Source organism: Falco rusticolus, chromosome 5 (genome assembly GCF_015220075.1).
Source record: "Falco rusticolus isolate bFalRus1 chromosome 5, bFalRus1.pri, whole genome shotgun sequence".
NCBI classification, from domain to species: Eukaryota; Metazoa; Chordata; class Aves; order Falconiformes; family Falconidae; genus Falco; species Falco rusticolus.
The window spans coordinates 69,083,483-69,105,375 of record NC_051191.1 but is presented as its reverse complement, the minus strand read 5'-3'; the positions used below and the strand labels follow the sequence as shown (position 1 = coordinate 69,105,375).

Below are 21,893 nucleotides of genomic sequence, written 5' to 3'. Positions count from 1 at the left end.
CACAGACATGGCACTACACCCTCACTTAACCAAAATACTTCCTTTCTTTTCCCATAGCAGCCCCATCTCTCATGTCCTGCCCACCTTCAAACTTCTTCAGCAAACAAGGTGAGAACCACTCGGACAGCAGTTTCACTGAGTGCACAGCCTTGGGTTACACCATTTGCCTTACAGAGTGAGCACTGCCATTCTCCCATGGAAAAAGCAAGTAACCCTGTGACTAAAAACAATCATCATCTGCAGGTACAAGGCAATGGATTAAAGGCTGCACAGACAACTGTAAATCTACAGTTTCCTGTCAAGTAATTTAATTTGTAATCATTTAGCATCATTTCAACACAGAAAACAATAAAGTACAACACACACCTCACTATCATTTCATGGCAGTGGTTTGAAGCAGACACCCTCTCTACCACCGCTACCACTTGAGCTCAAGTATAAAATACCCTAGTAGGCAAGCAGACAATATTGGTCTTTGAAGCCCTCACTGCCTGACAGAAACCATGAAAACCATGCAGGAACTGCCCCGTTTTATGGACGGCCTACCCAAAAGCAAGCAGTTAAAAGTAGTTTTTCTCACCCCAGAGCCAACAGATCGCTCTTCACCCAGTTACGGTATGATTAGCATTTGAATTTTCATGGTATTGCTATTGCTCACAATTGCCCTGTTAAGAAGTCTGAGATTCTGCTTCTAGCTGTTGACATTTTCTCTACTTACAACAGCATTGAGGGTAAAGCATTATGAACATTAATTAGGCATGCTGATATTTTCAATATTAAAATGAAAGTCAAAAAATGAGGTTTAAGTTTTATGTATTGTTTTGAACCGATGCACTCAGTTCCTCTCCATCACACATGGAGAAAGAAACACCTTCAGAATGATTCAAGCCAGTCTAAAATAGACTCCTCTCATTTCTCAAAGATCAATTGCTTTCTACTGACATTGATGAACCCCTGCATGATCAGTCTGATATGACAGTCCACTTTGAATGCTAAATTATTCTTGCCCCTCTCCTCATCCCTGCTGCTCATTCCAACTCCTACACCACAATATGGCTGACAACTGTTTGCTGGGCCACTCTATAAGCAAGCTCGTAAGAGTAATCCAGGCAAAAAAATAACTGGAGAAAAGGGGAGTTGAGGTGTTGTTTTGGGTTTTTTTATCCACTGGCCAGATCAGCTCCCTGACCTATTTGAGTGTGGCCCCACAGAGTTGTGCTGGCACACCTAAGAAAGTGCTGATAAGGATGCAGGGACTGAATATTCACCTAGCTTTCAGGCACACAGAAGTAGATGAAATGACCAAGATCTTAAAAAAACCCAAAGGCCAGAACTCTTGGCCTCTCTGTTCTCAATAAAAACAAAAATATCTTCCTGTCTGGTCTAAGCCATTTCTGTCAAGGCAACTGCTGCTATTTTGTGTGTTCCTTACCCACAGGTCCCATTTGGAGGGCTTGCATAACAACTCCTGAACTGAAGTATCAGTGCACAGGCAACAACCATCCCTCAAAGGCAAACTATTCCCTGCAGAATGAGAAAAACAACTGGCAGGTTCCAACCCTGTCTTATTACCAGTTCAAGTGGAATTTCAAAAACACACCAGCAAAAGGTGTATCCCTGCCTTCCTTTCGCACCCTTGCTTCCCAGTTCCCCTTCTGCCCAAGCTGAATTTCAGCAAACAGGTTTTAGACTGTGCTTTGCTAAGTGTCCTCTTAAAACAATTCTTGTGAGAATTCTGCTCTCTTTTTTGAGGGGTGGGAAAAAGAACCGAGAAGAGCATTATGCATTCTTTAGACCACGGTTAACCTAACCTGCTGCGGGTGACAGCCTCAATCCAAGCAAGAGGTTGGACTAGAGACTTCCAGAGGTTCCTTCTGACTATATATTTTTATTACTTTATATTGGGATTTCCTCACCAGCCTTTCCTGAAATCAAGTCTTGACTGGCCTTCCTTTCATAATGGTCTTCACAGATCACACCTTCAAGGTCTCAGTCTCCATTTAGTGTTACTTCTCTCTGTTCAGATGCCTTCTTTAGCTCTGTTCTCCATGTATGGCATAACACAAAACCAGGCGCACACCACAACCGGCCGGGAAAAGCAACGAGCAAAGCCATCACATCCAGGGTACGGCACCAGTGCAGCAATACTCCACCCATCGTGACCAAAGGAATGTGATGAACAAGCATTTAGGGATGGATGCATGTGTCTATATGAATGCTAAGAGCTCCACACAAAGGTGCAGTTGAGTAACAGTCAACACACCTTGGACCTTTTGATGGAAGGAGGTGGCATTAATGAATGAACCTGTCTCCAAGATGCAGCAGGTGCCACTCCCCATCCCGCTTCTTATTACAGCTAGGAAAAAGTAGAAAAATAAATCAGGAAAATGAGAAGGTTCCTTACTTCCCAGCTATAAGGAGAAAGGACAGCAAAGGATTCCTCCTCTTCAGCTCAGAGGAACAAGCCACTCTTCTGGTGCCACAGGTCAGACCTCGTCATCCCTCCTACAGGGGGAGGAATGGAGACACTCACTTGCCCTCTCTCTGAGCAGAAGTCCCAGACTACAAATAAGAGGTTGTTTGTGGCAGCTGGGTATTTGTCCTACAAGAGGGCTCTGCCCTAGGTAATGTCAAGCATCCACCTGTTAACCAGAAAACATCACAGAAGAAAACATCACCCAAGTAAACTTGTCCCTCTGCTCCTAAGGAACACAGAAAGACCACACTGTTCAGCACCTCCTACCCATGCCCTAGCTCCTCACCCTGCCCCTGCCAAGCCACCAGGCTAGGCCAGGGCTAACATGTGATGTGGTAACTTCTCTGTAGTACACCCAGCTAACTCCTCAACACGCAGGCACATCCTCTTGGCTCAAGCGTGTACAGCCCTACTAAATTTTTTGGGTGGCAGCAGGGAAGAAAGCACTCAAAAAAACAGAGAAGATGGGGAACTTGCAGAGCCCCAGCCATTTGTTCAGCTCAGACACAACTTCAAGCACTGTCGTAATTGTCTAGAAATCAAACAAGTGGTTGATAGCACCAATTTACACCTTCCAGTATAACAATACCTTCATCTCATCTCTCCCCATTCTCTCAACAGCTTAACATATTGGCACCATGAAAGACTTCTCTCCCAGAGAGCAGACAAACAGCAATATGGAGGGCAGCAAGGAATGAAGGGGTACACAGTGCCCAAGCCTGAGAAGAGAGGCAGCACGAAGTACTGGCAGTTATAAAATCTTGTACTAGGATAAAAAAATTAGGACTTGACTTGAGACAGCCAATAAGATGAAACTAGTCTAGGGAAAGATTTTTTACTCAGACTCAAAACACTTTTTGCTAATAGCTACAAGCTGAGATATTTTTTTTTTAGACTGACCTTTCACCAAAAAATACAGTGCCCTGTATTCTTCAAATAGGGGGGGAAAGACATATGAGCGGTTTAATCAAACTGGGGGAAGGTTAAAAAAAAAAACACCTTCCATTTTTCTTCAGAATAAAGAAGCAGTAAAGACAAGTAAGTTCTTATACTTGTTACCTCTTTAACCTTTTTGTGTAAACTTAAGTTTGCAAGTTCAACCACATGCAACAGTCTCGCATTACAGGAGCATGTAAGACTGTTCCTATAGCACTCCATATTCAGTGTACAGATTGGGTAACACATGGAGCAGCAGTCAGCTCTACTCAACAAACAGCGGATATCCCAAAAAGAAAACTTTGATTTCAGTTTAGACACTGCTTTCTGCAATTACAGCATAAATCTGGAGTACATAGACTTGCACCCACTGGACTTGCTCCAAATTTGCACCGCTGTGACCGAACACAGCATTATGCTTGACAGGGAGAGGAACAGGGCAAAGGCTTTTCCTTTATTCAATACACTGTTTTATTAAAGTAATAGGACTGTGGATGTGAGATTCCCAGGATCAAAGCAAAGCCAAGCTTGTGGACTGGCATCATTCTATTAGATCAGCAGCTACAACCCGAATAAGTGAACAGCTTCTGGATTCAGCGCTCTTGGTTTTTAGTGTGTCATCGTCATCTGTCCCCACCCCCCCAACTTCAATTTTAAAAAAAAATTATCCTTGCCTGAAAAGAAGGCTAATTACCCTTCACGGTGACACTGCCCATCTACCTTACGCTTCAGCTGGAGGAGTAGCTGCAGCTTGGGCACATTCCCAACAGGGAGAAGCCTCAGGCTTTGCTCCTCGCCAGAGCTCGGGAAGGCTGGCTGCTGGGAAAGGAGCAGTAATCCCAAACCAGATAAGCCAGCCAGCCTTCCACCCCAGCCCAAGGGCCTTCACCTCCAACATTGAAATGCTAATCTGACTTTGTAAACCCATAAACAAAAACAAAGAGGAGGACACAAGAGGTAAAAAGCCTCCCTGAACTCCATCCCCAAACAGAATCTCTGGCATTCAGGCTCTGTCCTACCGAGCATGATTTTACCCACAGGAGTGGGTCCCATGAGCGCCAGTACCAAAATTGCTGGCAGGCAAGCATCTTTATGGTCAGATGCATTTAAATGGCCACTTCCACCACACACTACAATGTCCTTTGTTTCAGAAATGTCCTCAAAAAACAGCTTTTTACTGCAACAACAGGCCAGGCACAGACCTGCTAGCCTTACTTATTGTCCTTTTACAGCAGGACACCATCAAATATTAATAATACTAAAACCTAACTGGCTTTTGCAGCTGGGCTCCAGCTTGACCCTGTGTGTGCTGAACGCACATTCCCCACCTCCCCCAAACCCACGGTTTTAAGAGCAATGGCTGCCCGCTCGCTCACAAAATGGCAGCAGCACCCTCCCTGAGACCCCAGCTCTGGACTCGGAGGTGGGCACCACAGCTCTGGGTCTGCCACAGGACAGCATGGGGCCTGTCGGAAGGACAGCAAAGGCCAGCCGGTGGGGAGAACAGGTCCGATGGTTTCCCTTAGAGGGAGAGTCACTAAATCTCAGGGGTCAACAGGGACACATGATCAAGACTCACCAAGCCTCCTCTCTGCTTACCCTGCTCTTCTTTCAGACTCTGTTGGCATACCCACATCTCTATGGAGTCAACATGGGATCATTTCTCACCAACAAATGCTCCCTCCTGGAGGGAGCACTACAACCACCTAAATACCCTGAAAGCTGTCCTTTTGTTTCCCATCCTCCCTGTTTTCTTCTGTCTCCTGACCTGTTTTGGCAGGCATTTTGGACTGCCTATCATGCGGAACCCAGATTTTAAAGACAAAGCAGTAGCTCAGAAGCTTCTGAGGATCACTGCTGATGGTGCCCTGACTCCCAAGGGCACTGCTGCTACCACCAGTCTTCAGGGGAGAAGAGGACAGATCCAGCAACACACACCACGGGGAAAGCCATCCTGCATGCCACGAATGGAGGAGCAGCAATTTCTTACTGGGGTAGCTGAAGCCAGCCGTGGGTAACTTAGGCCAGAAGGTCCAAGAGCCCTTCTCTGCCAAGTTTAGTTTTGGATGACAGTGAAATGTGCTTAATTTGACAGTTTCATTTTAACATGTATGGGCAAAGTCTAGAAGGAGATTGTGGCAGCAGCAAGGGAACAGAGTTAGATTATTACAAGGTAGTTTTCCTGTTGCCTCAACCTAGTGTTCAGTACTAAAAAGGGACACAAAAAAATTATAGATGTGACTCTCCATCCTTGCGATGAAATAATTGAACACAGAGTGTCTCTAACATGATAACAATATTCTCACAGGTTATAAAAATTAGCCTTTCACTGTGAATTTCAAACTCTACACCACACCTCTAGCATTACAGAAGCTGAAAGCCTGGGCAACAGCATTAGGGCTGGAAAATGTGAGGTTGGAAAACACAGGGAAGCTTTCTGGTCATTACTCTTCACATTTTTTCAAAAAATCTGTAGTAAAGGAAAGTTAGGGCACCGATACAACTTCGTGTCCTCCTCAAACTATAGGAAACACACTTGTATTCCTGTAAGCCTGTGCAAAACGCAGTTCCTCAAGCAGCCACTGAAGCAGTAGAGAGAAATTGGTCAACAAGTTTCATTAGTGGAATTCTGTTAAATGCATGGAGACATCCTGGCTTGTTTGGGGCCTTGTGCCAGTGGAGACAGGGAAGAACATCAGCAGCTCTCCACTTCATTGTTTCTCCTAAAGAACTGTGAGGTGCATCTTTCTCCAGTAATACTTTGCTCTTCATTAGGCAATACAAAGCCATCAACTGGTTTACAGCATGCGGTGGGGCACCAACTTCCATAAGCCCAGTGCATTCTCTAGGCTCTTCAGGGACAAGATTTGTTGGTGGAGCATTGCCAGACATACTAATCACCTATCAGGTACATCAAAGGTCAACTGAACTGGAGGGTGTAACAGTGTGTCATCTTCTCCTCTCCAGGCTCTCAATAAGAAAGACCACCTTGGCAGTCCAGCACTGGCTTCTTCGTGACCATCACACCCCTTTCTGCTCACAGTCCCCACATTGGGGAAGCTGCCCTCTCTATTTCACAAAAGTGCACCCCAGGCACGCAGGGCAGTGAAGGGTTAATTTAATTAGTTCTGTGTGTGCTCAAAGAATTACAGGCAACTTCATTTAATTATTAAGTAGCCAATCAGGTAATCTCTGTATCTGATTAGCACGCTAATGAAATAATGTCTTCCAGTTCAAAGCTGTCATTCCAATCAGGAGACAGCCCTTCAGCTAGAAGGAAAAGCTGGCCAGGTTTCCATGGGCTCAAGGCTTTGGATTTTGGAGAGGGAATGGGAGCAGGGAGTAGAAACCTTTCTGCCTTCCCTCTCGTTTTCTCTGCCTCTGCACAGAACAGTGCAGCTACCCCTTCCAGATGGGTGGCCACATTGGCTCCAGAGAGGCTCCTCGATGCTCCAGGCAGGCATCCTGGTCCTGGTCACCCCCAGGATGCATCCCTTTCTTCTCGCTCCCAGATGCCCAGAGAGACTTCAGTCGACCAGAGCCCTAAGAGTGCCAGGCTGTTAAGCGAATTGCCTAGGCACTGCCAATAGAGAGATCTGCTAAATATGTGGGGCATGGCTCTGCTATTGTCCACATGGGATAAGAGTCACACAGCAAAGCCATTATAGCACTAAGAGGAAGCCAGAAACCCGCCTCCCTCCCCCACACCACGCTCTGCTCCTGTGTCATATGCAGTTATTTCCAGCCTGGGGAAAAGTGCAAGGCGGCAGCTGTCACACGAGGCAAGGACTTGCCCCTTTTAAACAGGGATTTCAGGACTAAATGACCCATTACAATTAACGCAGCTGCAAGAACTGGGACACTTACACAGAGCCAGAGAGGGGCTTTGGGAGTGGAGGAGGAAAGGAGCAGACAAGCAGAGGGTTAAGTATCAAACTTCCAAGACCTGGCATGGAGTCTCCCACCCCTTTTCAAGTATTAGCTCAGCTGTCCGCTTGCAACTGCTACCGTTCAGCCCAAGCCCGGCAAGGCAGCAAAGCCGGGGTGCAGCCCAGCCCACGCCCACCACACCACCTCCTCCACGGGCCCTTACTCACATGGCTGCTCCTGCTCAGACCCAGCTCAGAGACCCCCTTTCCCAAAGAGCAGCACTGGCTACTCCACCACTCAGCAGTGGCACGGCTGCTTTTTGCATAGCTGCACACATGCAAACTTTTAATTACCTAGCCCAGGCTTATCAGAGGAGCTGCAGCAGGATGTGGTTCAGCACAGCCAAACCATCCCAGCATTTATGCGAGGAGCCCGACAGATGTTGCTGTCCAAGCCTGTGCTGCTGCATCTGTACTGCTGTGTGTCCTCTATTGCCGGTTTAAATGCTAACTCAGCTCCAACTGCCACAGCTGCCAGCGTGCCTTTGCATTTCTGAGCGTGAGATCACCTTCCCGGTGACACTTCCACTCTCCCGGCGCATTTACCAGGAAAAGAGCAGAGCCACCAGGACACTCACACCAAACATCACTAGTTTTGTTTAAGTCCCTATGCTGAAAACAAATACAGAGAGAATCCCAAGAGGAAGCAGAAAAATTGCAAGCAGTCCCCAGCCAGCCAGCCAGCCAGCTGGCTTTCTATGAGAACACTTAAGTGTTGACACTTTTTGTTGACCCTTTTTTTCCTGAGCATATCCCATGAACAAAAAACAGTGCTGCTGAGTGGGGAGACATCTCTCCTCTCTGCTGACTACAGCCATTGCAAATGAAGGAAACCGGTTAGATCAAGAAATTCAGGCTTGGACAGCACAATGAAGCATCCACTAATAATCAATCCCTTCGCAACAGCCTTCCTGCCAACTGGCTATGAACTAGGCAATCATTATAAATTGTAGTTACTCCTCCAAGGAAAAACAACACAACATCATATGGCAGTCCATGCTCATCCTTTAATTCTCAAACCAGTCCTGCTTACAAAAGACAAGTCTCTCTAACTGCCTGTCCTGAGAAAATTCAGCCCTGAAATCCAAAGCTGCATTCATCCCAGCTTGTGCTTCACTTGTCAAAGAAGGAAAAAAAACCCACAAACCAACCACCAAAACCCTCAAAAGTGGTCAAACTTGTGTCATTAAATTTAGCAGAAAAATCTAAAAATGCCAAGGGGGTGAGTTTTTTTGCCTACGAAGATGCTACTGTCGCCCCCGTATTTCTGGCATCCCGCTAACTTCCAGAGGCGCACGCAGGAGAACCTGCCACAGCAGAGCCACCCCGACACTTATTAACCAGCGCAGATGCAATTCGAGCCTGACTTAAGCAGAAGCGACTGAAGCGGCCACCTGGGGACCCGCATTCCTTGACAGCTCCACCGCCCTGCACATTCCAGCCCCCTCATCTCCCAGCCCGATACCAGGTCAGGGAAGCACAGCATGACCTGATCTCCACCTCTGATAGCACCAAGCCCTGTCCCATCCCCTCTTGCCACCCTTGCAGCAGTCAGGCCATGTGGGCCACCTCACCCCTCCCCACTGACAAGCACAGAGCAAGGATACAGGATACCCACCCACGAATGTGAAGGGACTCCCTCTCAATGCCACTGCTATTTGCGGCTCAGCCATCATCCAAAACTTCCCAAAATGAGAAAGTCCAGGCATTTGGCAGGTCAGACATTTACTACAGTGAGTAGTTTGTTCTGCCGAGGGACTCGTAACACCCTCCCAAATTACACATTGCCCTTTACGGGATGCCGCAGCAGCTGGAATCAGCTCCCTTCTCACATTCCTTAATAAGCACTTCCATCGGAGAGCAGGGGGGATGCAGGGCATCAGCTGCAGTTAATCATAACCAAGAGCTGGGCTGCCTTTCCCCATGCTCTGCAGCACTATCTGCAGTCTAAGAATATCCAGCACCACCTGCCCTGCTGGGGCACAGGGAGCCAAGTGGTCCGAGCTCCCAGGCATTACAGGTCTCCCTGTTACAGGAGACTTTCACTCTGCCTCCCCCAAGCAGCAGCCTTCAGTGGGGCCCCTCGATAGCTGGTTGAGATCCTACAGATCATGGAAAGATAATCCATTGCACTACTAATGCACTACTGCAGCTGTCCATGGAGAAAATCCCCTTTCAACCAAAAAAAAAAAAACAACCCCTCAAGCTCTTTGATCCTCTCCAACACACAATTATCTTAAGGGCAAAATAGTCTTCTGTGCCTTGGCACCTTGTATTGGGCTGAAAGAAAGGAAATCGAGACTGCTACTCTCTGTTTATTCTACATGGCTGCCCTGTCCGACAAGGCAAGCTGCTCCAGCCTCCTCAGCACAAGCAAGCAGATCTTGATGCATAGATACCTGCATTGCTGGGTGACCAGAGCCTAAGGGAAACTTTTCTGGGGAAAATGGCTTGGTTGTGCTGTTGTTTTTTTTTAAAGCCTAAATTTCTAAGAAAGCTAATAAAATTTTACCCTATTTTGGTTTTGTGCAAGACTGTCAGCTACAGTGAAGTTTAATTGACTTCACCTTTACAATCAGGTTTGACTTTGGAAGGAACAATTTAAAGGATCACCAATTTCTATTTAAACTTCTTCTTGCCAGAATGTTCTTACAAAAGAAAGAAGAGCTATAGCAAGCTTTGATATAGCACCAAAAACAAACCCCAAAACCCTTTCACAGAGGCTGATAAGGGAATTCTTCCCCAGGTGCCCCCCTTGCTGCATGACCTCGTTACCTGTGCAGTCTCACTCCACCTGCTACCCACGGCTGCAGTGCAATAAGCATTTCTTTCAGCAGAAGTGTCAGCTATAAAAAGTCCTTCCCCTCCCCGCTGCCTGTTTCCATTCCTGTGCCACTGCTTCAGTCATGCTGGTACAACCCTTTTGTGGGGCTGTGGAAGGAGCCGGCCGGGAGAACCGCTCCTGGGTAGACATAGCTCACTTGAAAAAGTGTTGTGGTTTTTAATCCGGGTGAGCAGTTTTACTGCCATCCGTGACGGGTGGCAGGAGCTGCCGTGGGAAGGCAGCTTGAGAATTGATGTCCCTGGGTTCCACCAGACACTGCTCATGAGTCCACACTAACAACACGGGGAAAATGGCCATGTGATGTCAAATACTCCAGTGAAGAATACAAAAACAGGAACGAAAAAAAAAGTCACTTCACTAATGCCCTGAAATCCTATTAATTTCAGAGGTACTCACAACTGGCACTTTATGCAAGTTTTTTGGTTTTTTTTAGAAAACTCACCTAAAAATCTCAACCAAGTGCTACTCCTTGTGAACATTTCTCCATCAATCACCCATTAATAACTTTTGAATTCTTGGCTGACTCAACCAAAAGCAAGAGGAGCGCTGGAGTCTTAGACATGCAGTTTCTATAGAGTGCTCACCACCATACTTGGCCCCTGCAATCATCCCAAACATGTTTACATGCCAATGCACACATGCGGCCTGGGAGCTGTATGGAACAAGGCATGATCTTTGTGAGAGGGGAATGCAGGAAAAAAAAAAAAAGTAAAGGGAGGCACTGAGAAATGTCAGATACAGAGACACGAAGGGCTGCCATCCTCCACATTCAGACTGGGAACGCTTCCGAAAACAGGACTCACTTTTACTCGCAAGTACAGTGCAGTTTGCATTTGAAAATACATTTCACTTTTACAGAGCGCCTTTAATGTTATTTATTCAGGAGTCATGGAGCAACCTATGCACTGAAGGGTTAGGCCTAAGCGAGGTCTTAAAATACTACAGAAAAGCATGGAAGGGGTCTTGCTTGCTGGGTTTTTTTTTTCTCTTGCTTATTTTTCAGCGTTTGAACCTTCCCAGCACACCAGAAGAGGGAGCCTTTGACTCCTCTCCCATGCTCATCATTTGTTTTATATTAGCAACAATGACAAGCTCTATTAAGAGTCAAGCTCTTTAAATGAATGCTCACCCTTTTGCCTCCTAAAACAAACAAAAAAACCCCAAGCAAGAATGAAAAACCCTACAACCCTCTTTGCCTTGTGTTATGGATATACAGATATTTTTGGTGCCACACAACTGCCTGTGTATGGGGCTCACCAAAAATGAGAAAACTAGCTCTGCCTTCCAACCCTTTGACCACGCAAAGCTCCAGCCCCTTTACAGCAGCCTTAGCTGGAGAGAAAGAGCCAGAGAATTAATGGCTTTACCAATGAGGTCAAAAAAGACCCTCCAGAGCTCCTTTACATTACCAGCCCCAGCAACCAGAACTAAGCTAAGGCTAAAGTCTTAAGAGCCATGGCAGATTGACCTGGCAGCTTGTGGCCACCAAAAACATGAGGTCCTGCTCCCATCACAGGACTACAACACCCTCAAAAGCCCAGCCAGGATGCAGCGAGCAACTAGGCTGGTGCCAGGGAAGGGCAGACCACAAGAGTCCAAAGTGTGGCAAGGGCTTGAAAGGGAGCGAGATCTTCCTTGTGGTAGTTCCCAAAACCAAAGCTCTGGATTTCACTGCTCCCTCAGCAGTGCATGTGCCCTCCTTCCCACCAGGCTGAACACGCCAGCTTGACCACACCAATGTAAAAACCAGCAAAGACACACACACTGCTGCGGAACTAAGCTATGTTAATATACGGAAGAGCTGAACCAGCATAAGTACATCTAGGGTGAAGAGCTTGCACTGCTTAAACCAGATGAGTTCTAAAACTACATTAAACTGGTGGTCTGGCCTAGGGCAAAGGTGGCCTGAGGACCCTTATACCCCTCATGTTTCAAATAGTTCAGTATTAGCTCTACACACTGCCTTCTCCAGCCAGCCCTCAGCAGCCCTACTCTAGATAACAGCAGCATAACTTTTTCAGTGAAAAGCGTGTGTTTTAGCTAAGCATTTATAGGATATAACAAGCTTGTCAAGAAGTTGAGCCAGGTCTGAAAGAAGTTGCCACGTTGGGCTGCGAGGCCACCTCCAGGCAAAGCAAAGACCTTGACTGCCATCAGCCTGTAGTGTCAAGTTATTCCCCTGTCCCCAGTAAAGGCAGGCTTAAAAGCCCCAAAAAAACCCCAGAAAAATGTGTGTTCTGGCAGTAAGCAAACTGCACTAGCACCACTTGCCCCCATCAGCTGTTTTCTGTTCCTCACACAAAAGGCTGCAAACCCCTCCTAATTGCAGGAGCCCTCCACCTAACAGACCCTGCTCTCAGGGCCCTCCTCCCCAGGAACTGGGAGAGAACTGGGGCACAATAGGAAGGAGACCGGCTAAAGGGAATAGATCTGTTAAATTAACGCATTTTCTGTCAACCAAATCAGCTGCCCCTAGTGCTATTGTTGGTGAAACAATGGAGACCCCAGGAATGGGCACCCATTAAAAGGAACAAGCCTGCTGAAAGGATACACTCTGAGGCACAGCCTTGTGTGTTTAACAGGATTCTCTACTGTAAGGAAGGAGGAATCACTAGGCTGCATTGTTCCCACCACCACAGCAGATGCTGTTGCTTCTGGTAACGAGGGAGGGGGGGGAAATAATTTTCATACCTACCTAAAATAAGGTTTACATGATAAACTTTTAATTCGGTCACTTTTAACTCCCTGGCTGTTGTCATTTCTTCCTATAGCCCTTTTCTTGAGATTTTTTGCCTGAAAGAAGTCTATGAAAGCATCCATTGCCATTACAAAAGTTAATTCTTCACCCTTCATGCAGGCACTTAACAGATGCCAGGGGCAGAATGGCACAGCCCTGCCGGCATTATTCGCTGGCAGAGAAAGACTGCAGTTAAGCAGGTCTACATATAAAGCTGTAACACTTTAAAGGTGTTACTTTTAGCTGGTTTGGTTAGAGCAAATTCCAAAAGGAACAAACTTTTGAAGCCTAATTTAGATGCACTATGTAGAAGTTTACATCAGCTGCATTGAATTGGTACACATTTGTGGCAGTCTCTGTAAACAAAGCAAACTGCTTTAAAAGTCATATTTAAGCTACTACACAAAACTTCTTTTCTAGCAGGGAAAGACTTGCACATTATCTTTACCGGGTTTTTAAGTAAGTTCAGCTTAAAATGTTAAACTCGTGGGTGCGCAAACACTTCGGCTAACACCAGACACGATTTTCAGAGTCCGCTGAGGTAGCAGAAGAGGTAACAGCCTCCAACTATTAACACCACAGAAAACCTGTAATATCAAGCCCCATGTACTCCCATCCAAATCTCTGAAATTCTTATCATGTTCCTCTTTGTCTTCTTCCTTCGACAGTCATTCCCCAACTCCCCTGTCACCTAACGCAGATCCATTCAAAATGTTGCTGTCAAAATAACCTTCCGTATCCATTGTTCAGACACCCTTTGGCTTCATGCAGTCACTTCTTGTTTCTTTTCATAGGCTTAAGTTAATGTTTTAACTCACATATCAGCTTCCTGAACTACCTATTCCTTCTTTTTGTATCCAATTACACTAGAGTCTTATTATATAAAATGTAAACACTTGTTAAAAAGTTTAAGATCTACAGTTGGGAGAGATGTGACTTGCATTTGAAATAGAAACTGATATAATGCTTTCCAATTTGCAGACCACTTGAAACAACAGCTCTGAGAAGTATCTCTCTGCCTCCCCCTCCATTAATCTCAATGAACTCTAGAGCCTAGTACTGACATGTAGAGTGTTAATGATTCTATTATGAACAGAATAACTAAGGCAGCAAAAGTGAAGACCAGCAAAACTGCTACTGGAACAGACATGGGGAGAGGGATGGGGCACTACCAAAGCAACTAAACCAAACAGTGGGTGGGACAGGTAGAAAGAACAATAAAAATAGTACTAACCCTTCATTTCATTTGGGTACTTAAACTTGATTTTCAAACAAAAAATACTCAGCTTGCACCCTCTACTCTGATGAAGCCAATGCTGCCCAGGGGAAGCGGAGCCACCAGGGAGTGACTGTGGTATAAGACCCAAATTCACACCGCAGTCTATAAATGGGTCTCTGCACAATGGGACTGACTTCGGTATGTTTGAAGTCCACCATTTTTTCCAACCTTGTCTACTTGCTGTACAGCACCTCTCCCTGCACTGCCAATTACTCTACCTTTCCTCTTTTTTCTGCTTTTTCTAAAGCCGAGTGCTTTGCATGAGAGTGAAGTTTTAGTAAGCAGATCTATTGCTTGCTCTCATTTCAGACAATTAATGCCCAGTCCCTTCAACTGTAATGTTGCCTACCACCAATGGGATGGATATCCTAATGCCTGAGCTATTCTACTGAAAAAGCATTTAAACCAACTCAGACTTACCCTCTATGAGTACAGCTGACTTACATTAATTCACTGACATTTTCATCAGCTTGCAGCACCTACTTGTCATGTTGATCTTAATTAGAATCTGAATTCTTCTGATCAGAAGCTACTTGGCCATCTCAGCTATCATACAACATGATGAGGCATCAGTGGATGCTGTACATGCTACTGTAATACAAATAATAATGCAGCACCAGACCAGAATAGCTAAAGAGAGCGGTGAAGGCTTAGCACTCAGGTAAGGTACCACACTGCCTGTGCAATTAACCCCACATAAACCACTGACAGAACTGGAAGGTTATGCTTTTCTGGTGTCATGGATCACAAGGGATGCACCCAGAGGGCACAGAGCAAGGGTCTTCACAGAGAAATTTCAGCAGGACAGGAGAGTAGAGGTCAAAGTATATTCACCATCCTGTCCTCACAAGAAAAACTGATTTTTTTTTAACTAATTTTAATTTAACACATTAAAAGATATGTTTTCCTTTTAAAGCTGTATCCAGTTTGCACAGATAGAAGAAACCCTGTTGTTTGCTCCCTCCTTCACAGGGCTGCTGTACAGCTCTGCCTCTCTCCACACTCTTCCTCCTCCTGGGAGACCCATGGGAGCAGTAGCAGCCGCTGGTTTGTAACAGCCACATAATATTCCTGACAGAAAGAGCCTGTTCAAGGACTGACATGTCAGATACCACACTACAGGAAGAAAAAGGTGGGCAAGACCAGCAGTGCCCTGCCTGTGGGTGGGAGGAACGTACCTAAAGGTAGAGCCAGAACCTGAAGCCCTAGGAAGGGGCAAGAGGTGAGGAAAAGCATCTTAAAGCAGTAGTGAAGTTAACAGCGGAGGCAATTTGCCCAAAGGCGCTTTTAAAAACCACAGGAAAAGATTTATGTTTTCCCTGTGTAATGTGGCTTTTCCCCCTTTTCCAAATAAACTAAGTTAACAACAATGTTTTGACTATTTTCAAGCACGTTCTGGAAAGTCACCTCCCCTCGACCTACCCAGGCAGAAGTTACTAAATGTTTTAGTCCACAGCTCCTGGGAGCACATGCCAAAGAGCTGGGTGGCCGTGCCACGCTGGCTTCTATCCAGTGTTTTCAAGTTGTGCTGAAATACGGTTGAAAACGTTAAATATTCTCCTAATATTTTTGAAGCAAACAATCCCTACAGTTGCTAGAAGGATATTTCTGTTGCAGAGGGGAAGGCACATGGCCAGGAGACACTTTGTCACAAGAGGTGTCCCACATTACAGTCCAGTCTTAAAGAGGGAAACAAATCACTCCCTATCATCGCCTGTACTAACTTGATTGTGGAAAGCATCCCTTCTGTCCATCAAGGCAATGCCTACTAAAAAAAATAAATTATGTGCCCCATACAGCCAGACCTTCTCCTGCTGGAGTACTGTTAAGAGTAGGTAAGGACAAACCCACTTGGTGCAGATTGTACTAGCCACCAAAAAAGAAGCCACAACAACCAAACCAACACAACTAAAAGCCCACTTTTGAAGTGGCATGAAAGTTTTACACAGCAGATGGCCGACAAGGCAGCCATTTAAAAGGGGAGGAGGAGGAGAAAAAAAAAAAAACCACAAAACATCCCAGAAGGCAAAAGCCTCTCTGCCATCCTCAGAGATCCACGTAAAAACACGGCGTGAAGCTGAACACGTCCAGAGCACCCGCTTCTGGCCCACTGAACTTTTGACCCGCTGGCGATAGCTGAACCCCTCCAGAGTCCCTCGCCGGGTGATGCTGCGGCAGAGATTTGAAAAGAGGAGCCCTGTGCCTCGCTCAGGCGCCTGCATCTGCTGGAGCCAGCATGGGGGCCGGCTGCGCCCACCCCCTCCCCGAACAATGCCCAGGGCCCAGCCTGATGGATGCGCTTCTTTCTTTCAGTTTTGGACACCCCTTCCCTGTAGTCTCTGGCTACGCACTGGTCCAGCAAAAAAGAAAAACAAAACATCTGCTTCCCAGGTTCCTGACATCCAGCTGCTGACGGCAGCCCTGCATCTGGAAGCTTCACTTTCTTTCGGGCCAATAAGTAGAGGGCAAACGGCTTGCGATTAAAAAGAAGAAAAAAAAGAAAAAGAAAAAAAAGAGCTCCGTGCTGCTTCCCTGTACTAAAGCCTGCAAACTTCTCAAATACCACCAGCAAATCTGCTCGGCACAAGGAGGGATGGGTCCAGATGGCCTATTATTACAGAGCCTTCCAGCTAGCTATGGGCAGACCCACATAAAGAAAAAAAAAAATAAAATATTGGGGACACACACCAAAAAATAACTACAGCTTTAAAAAACCCAACCAAAACACCAAAAACATACTGGCAGATAGTTTTTGTCTGGTTCAGGGACTGCAGAGACTGTAGCAGTGAAACCTTAACCTCACTGCCTGCTAAAATCAGAGGGAGGGAGAAAGCAGGGGATATTTGTTACAAGCACAATTAATGTTTGTTTAAAATTTCTGCATTTTGTAATGATGTTGTAAGAGTTTAGCACCAAACTCCCAGCTGGAGATACACTACTGTCATAACAAGAAAAAAACAGCCACCAACCAGGATTTAACTTGAGAGAAGCTCAGCCCACCTAAGAAGAGAATATCCTCCAAGAAGAGCTGACTGCATCCAGAGTAAGGCCATCCAGAGATACCCAGCAGTTGGACAAACAGTTGCTGCATAGCTCAAGGAGTCTGAGCATGAACATCCTCCAGCTGAAACCCTCGGAGCCCAAGATCTCCATCTCTGCTTCCACACACAAGAAAACAGGTTCACTCAAACCACCTGTTTTACTTTGCATCCAAATGGACCAGGGCACTCACCCCTGGGTTACCCACCAAGGGCAAGAACTTGTGAGGGAAGAGGCATTAACTTCTCAGCCGTTATCATTCAGTCACAAGCACACCGCCCCACAACAACCAAAGCTAAAGCAAGAAAACATTATTTGTAGATGAGCACCGTTTCAATTTTTGGTGGCTGGCTAGGGTTTTATTTCCCCCTAATATCTGCCTTACGTCCTAGCATTTCCCCAAACTCCTACAAGGACAGCCACCTCCATTTTATTCAGACACCCCTGAAACTCAAAGCCCACCACAGATGTAGCAGTGAGACAGCCAGAATGGGCACTGGCATTATTAGGTCCAAAACCAAGGGGTGAGGCCTTCTTTACACAGCCAAATAAAGTACAAATCAAAAACCACAGAGCAGTACTCTTTAAAAAAATTCAAGAATTGTAAATCCCATTGCTGGCCATTCATTTCACACCATGAACTGTTTGGGCAACCTCTTTGTGCAGAGCACCATTCCTAGATATCCCTCAAACCAGTCGTGAGACTGGAACGACTACACCAGGCAAGGGGCAACAAGATGGTGAGCTTCAAGGAACAGCAAGTTTTGAAACCGCCTGTACTGTGCTGCTCACACCGTGCCAGGGAAGGAGACTGACTCCACGTGCCTGAAGACACCGAGTTCTGACAGCTGCATCCATCCTCTCACAGCATCCCAATTTTAACTGGGATTTTCACTGTTCCTTGCACGAACGCCTGCCTTGAAAACCCATTTCTGCCATGCGCTGCAGGCCATCTATGCACACAGAGTTTTCTGGCGACATTTTCGGCCTGCTGCTTCTGCTCTGAGCCACCCCAGCACCAACCCGCACCTCGCCCCAAGCACACACACACCTCCCCCCGAAAAAAAGGCAAGTTAATTTGTTCTGAGTGATGGTAGCTCCCCCACCCTAAGCGTGCTGCGGGAACCAAAGGGGAGCCCACATTTACTTCATTTGTGAAGCAAGCCAGATGCTAATTGCCTCCAAAGGTGAAAGGCTAGTGCCTTGTCCCTTTTATCATTGTAAATTCAGGTTCCTTCAAGACTTTTGCGCTGCTGGGCCCGGAGAGCCTCCCCTTTAATGGTTTGGCATCAATAGGAGGGGGAGGGGAGTTCCCTTTCGCAAGAAGTTGCATCATTGAGAGACCTTATCCCCTTTCAAGATTTCACACCGCATAAGGGATTCCCCCTCTTCAGAAATTCACATCCTGCTCGAGGAGTTTTGCTCTTCAGGGCTTCGCGCATCCCATTGAACTTTTAAGCATCTTTGGAATTCGCATTCACGGGGCAATTACTGTCTTTAAAAAACACACGCCACCACGTTATTCACCCGGTTTATTGCCAACGCGCTGGCAAGAATAGCTTTTCACAGCAAGCACAAAAGATTTCCTACCAGGACACACTTTGTTTGTAACATTTGTAGCCAGAGCACACAATATTTACGGAACATTAGGCACGCACACGAAAGTAAGACTTAAAAAAAAGAAAAGAAAACAAACCACATGAGAGAAAGTTACAGACGAAAACGGGTAGAAATGTACCGAGAGCCGAGAGTTTTGTCCTGGCGGGGCCAGGGCGGCGGCGAACGCACCGCGGCTGCCCCGGAGCCTCGGCGGCGCCGCACAATGAGCGGCGCGGTGCCCCGCGGGGCAGCCCGGCCCGGGCGCGGCTCGCTGGGATGCGGGAAGGCGGCAGCCCCCGCCGCCCGGCTCGGCCGCGACCCGCCGCGTCCCCCCGCCCCGCAGCGGCACCGGCCAGGTGGGGGACCTCCTCCTCCTCCCAACAAAAGGGACCAACTTGGGTACGGGCTGAGCGGGCTGGGACACCCCCACCCCCCACCTCAACAACAGCCGCGGGTACCCCCGGGGGAGGTGGGGGGTTACCGGGCCGGGCCCGCCTCTCGCCGCCACCATTTTGGGCACGGGGGACCCACCGCCGGCTCCGTGCCGAGACCGTCCCCCCCCGCCACCTTTGTGTGCGGACACCGGCCCGGCGGAACAATGCGGCCCGGCGGCGGCCGGCCCCGCTCCGCCCGCGGCTGCCCCCGCCGTGCGCCCCGCCGGGTCCCGGAGCCCGGGGGCGGCCCTGCCCGCCGGTGCCCTGCGACGGGCGCGCCGAAAGTTTGCGAGCGCGGCCGGGAGGGACGGGGAAGTTGCTGTGTCTGCTGCGAGCGGAGGGGAGACCCCGCTGCGCATCACGCCGGGATCCAGCAGCGCACCGCGGGGGGCCGGGGGGCGCTCCCCGCCACATCGCCCACCGGCGCGGGGCACGGGGAGCACCGTGCGCGCGCGACCCGCCGGGCAGCGGGGGCGCAGCGGTGACGGCGCTGCAGCACCAGCGCGGCCGGCGGGCTAGGGCGCGACCGGCCGGCGGCTGTCCGGCGGGACGCGAAGGGCGGCCGCGGGGCTCTCACCTCGATCTCGAAGTCGGGCAGGCGGAAGGCGGTGCGGAAGAGTGAGCAGAAGTGCGCGATGGCCGGGACTTCCCACCAGGAGCGGAGCTCGTCCAGCGCCACCGCCGCCTCGGGGCCGCCGGTGCCGGCCAAGCCGCCGCCGCCGCCGCCGCAGCCGCCGTCCTCCTCCGGGCACATCTCCCGCGGCCGCCGGCTGCCTGCCTGCCTGCGCGCCCGCCCGCTCGCTGCCTCGCTCCGCGGGCGGCTGCGTGCCGCCGCCGCTCCGGCTCCGCCCGCCCCCCGGCGCCACGCCGCTCAGCGGCCGCCCCCCGGCGGCCCCGCGCTGCCCCCTCGCTGCCGCCCGTGCATGGGGCGGCTCGGCGCCGGCGCGGGGGCGCTAGGGCCGGCGGGGGCGCTGCTGCTGCTGCTGCTGCTGCCCCTGCCGCGGGCGGCCGCCGCTGCGCGGGCCCATCCTCCTCCGCCTCCCCGCGCCGCCGCCCGCGCCCTGCAGTGCAACCGCCGCGCCGCCGGGAACAGATGGGCCCGGGGCGGCGGGGGGGACAAGCGGGGGGGCGGGGTCCCGCGTGGGGGGGCGGGGCTCGGGACGAGAGGGCGAATGGGGAGGTGGGAGCGGACGGGGGGCGGTGCAGGACGGGCCCGGCGGGGCGGGGCGCAGGGAGTGGACAAAAGGCGTGAGGGGGGGTGGGCGGAGCCTAGGCGGCTGGGGGGCAGCGCGGCCGTGCACGAGGAGGGGGCGGAGCCGGCACTCATCACAACAACAGGCCCCCCGCGCCCGCCTGGCCACGCCTACGGGGCGGAGACACCGGGGGTGGGCGGGGCCGGGCGCTGCCGGGATCTGGGCAGGCGGGTAGCGGCGGCCGTTGTCCCTTAGCACGCGGCAGTTCCCGGGTCCCCCTCCGTGCGCGGGGGAGGGGCGCCCTGGCCGCGCCACCCGCTCCCACGTCGGGCCGAGGCGGCGGGACGCAGTGCCGGGGACTGCGGGGAGCTTACGGGAAGCGTCCCCGCTGACCGGAGAGCCCCGGCCTGCCCTCGCCTGAGGGCTCAGCCGCCCCTGCCTCTTGCTCGGGCCTCGCTGGTGTCCGGCCTCAGCCCCTCGGCCCGGGTGGGTCTCCTGCTCCGGTCTCCCGGGCGCGGGGGCTGGCTGTCGGGCTGCCCAGGACAGTGCCTCAGCCCCGGTGCCAGGCCCGCGTCCCCCCACCCGGGCCCTCTGCCTGGTCACCGGGGGTGGCTGCGGCTGCTTGGTGTGGTGGGGAGCTGCTAGGACTGGCTCCTGGGTGCAGTGAGGGGGGAACCCCCCAGGATTTCTTTTCTCGCTTAGTATTTTTGAGTGAGGGAGCCCAAACAGTGCTTGTTCTCTACCTGCTGCTGCAACTGCCACGGAGAGCCAGGTGCCCTCCTCTTTCCTGAGGCCCTTCAGTGCCTCACCATGCACCCAGCGCCTCCATTTCTCCTGGCCCTGAAATGAACAGGGTAACGTCGCCCTGTTTTGAAATCTATTGCAGAAAAACATTCAGTAACAGATAGCTATTACCTCCTTGTGGGACTGCCCTAATCAGAGAGCGCTTCAGTGAAACACCAAGCCGCTGTAACTTTGCATGCTGTCACCTGTGTCACTTTAGAACCTCTTGGTTTGCCTCCACAGTTAGCTTCAAAACGGTTGCAAAGTGTCGCTGTGCACAGCTGTACCAGCTTAGGATCCTACCTCCAGTGAAACCGCTGTACAGCCAGTATTCAACAACAGTTTAGGACTTCCTTCCTTCCACTGCTTCCTACCTTCACCTGGCCAGGGCTGGTTTTGCACCAGTCCCACTTCTATCCTTTCCTTTCCGTTATGCGGTTAATTTTCTCCACGCCTCACTTTCCCTTGCTGTTTCCAGTGCCATCTCTGACTGGCCGAGGGTGACAGGCGGTGCTGCTTGTGAGTGCGTGGGCTCAGCGCAGGAGGCAGAGTGGAGACACACAGAGCTTGGGCTGGGGCTGAGGGCAATTAGTCCAGAACTGAAGATGCAAGGAAGCAGTGAAATGCCTGAGATGGGCTGGGA

At 49.7% G+C, this 21,893-nt stretch overlaps 1 protein-coding gene across 3 annotated transcripts in view; it reads right to left on the bottom strand.

Annotated features, from left to right (window-relative positions):
- The window catches only part of LOC119148655 (cat eye syndrome critical region protein 2), a 94,843-nt gene extending 74,512 nt beyond the window's left edge, over positions 1–20,331 (bottom strand). For 2 of the 3 annotated variants that reach the window (XM_037389111.1, XM_037389112.1), the window contains exon 1: positions 19,852–20,331. In XM_037389111.1, coding sequence (XP_037245008.1) covers positions 19,852–20,028 — 177 coding nt within the window. In that variant the 5' untranslated portion in view covers positions 20,029–20,331. Of the gene's footprint in view, positions 1–7,509; positions 7,583–19,851 lie in introns of those variants that run through there. The other variant, XM_037389113.1, reaches the window with a different exon arrangement.
- Positions 20,332–21,893: the final 1,562 nt, after the last annotated feature.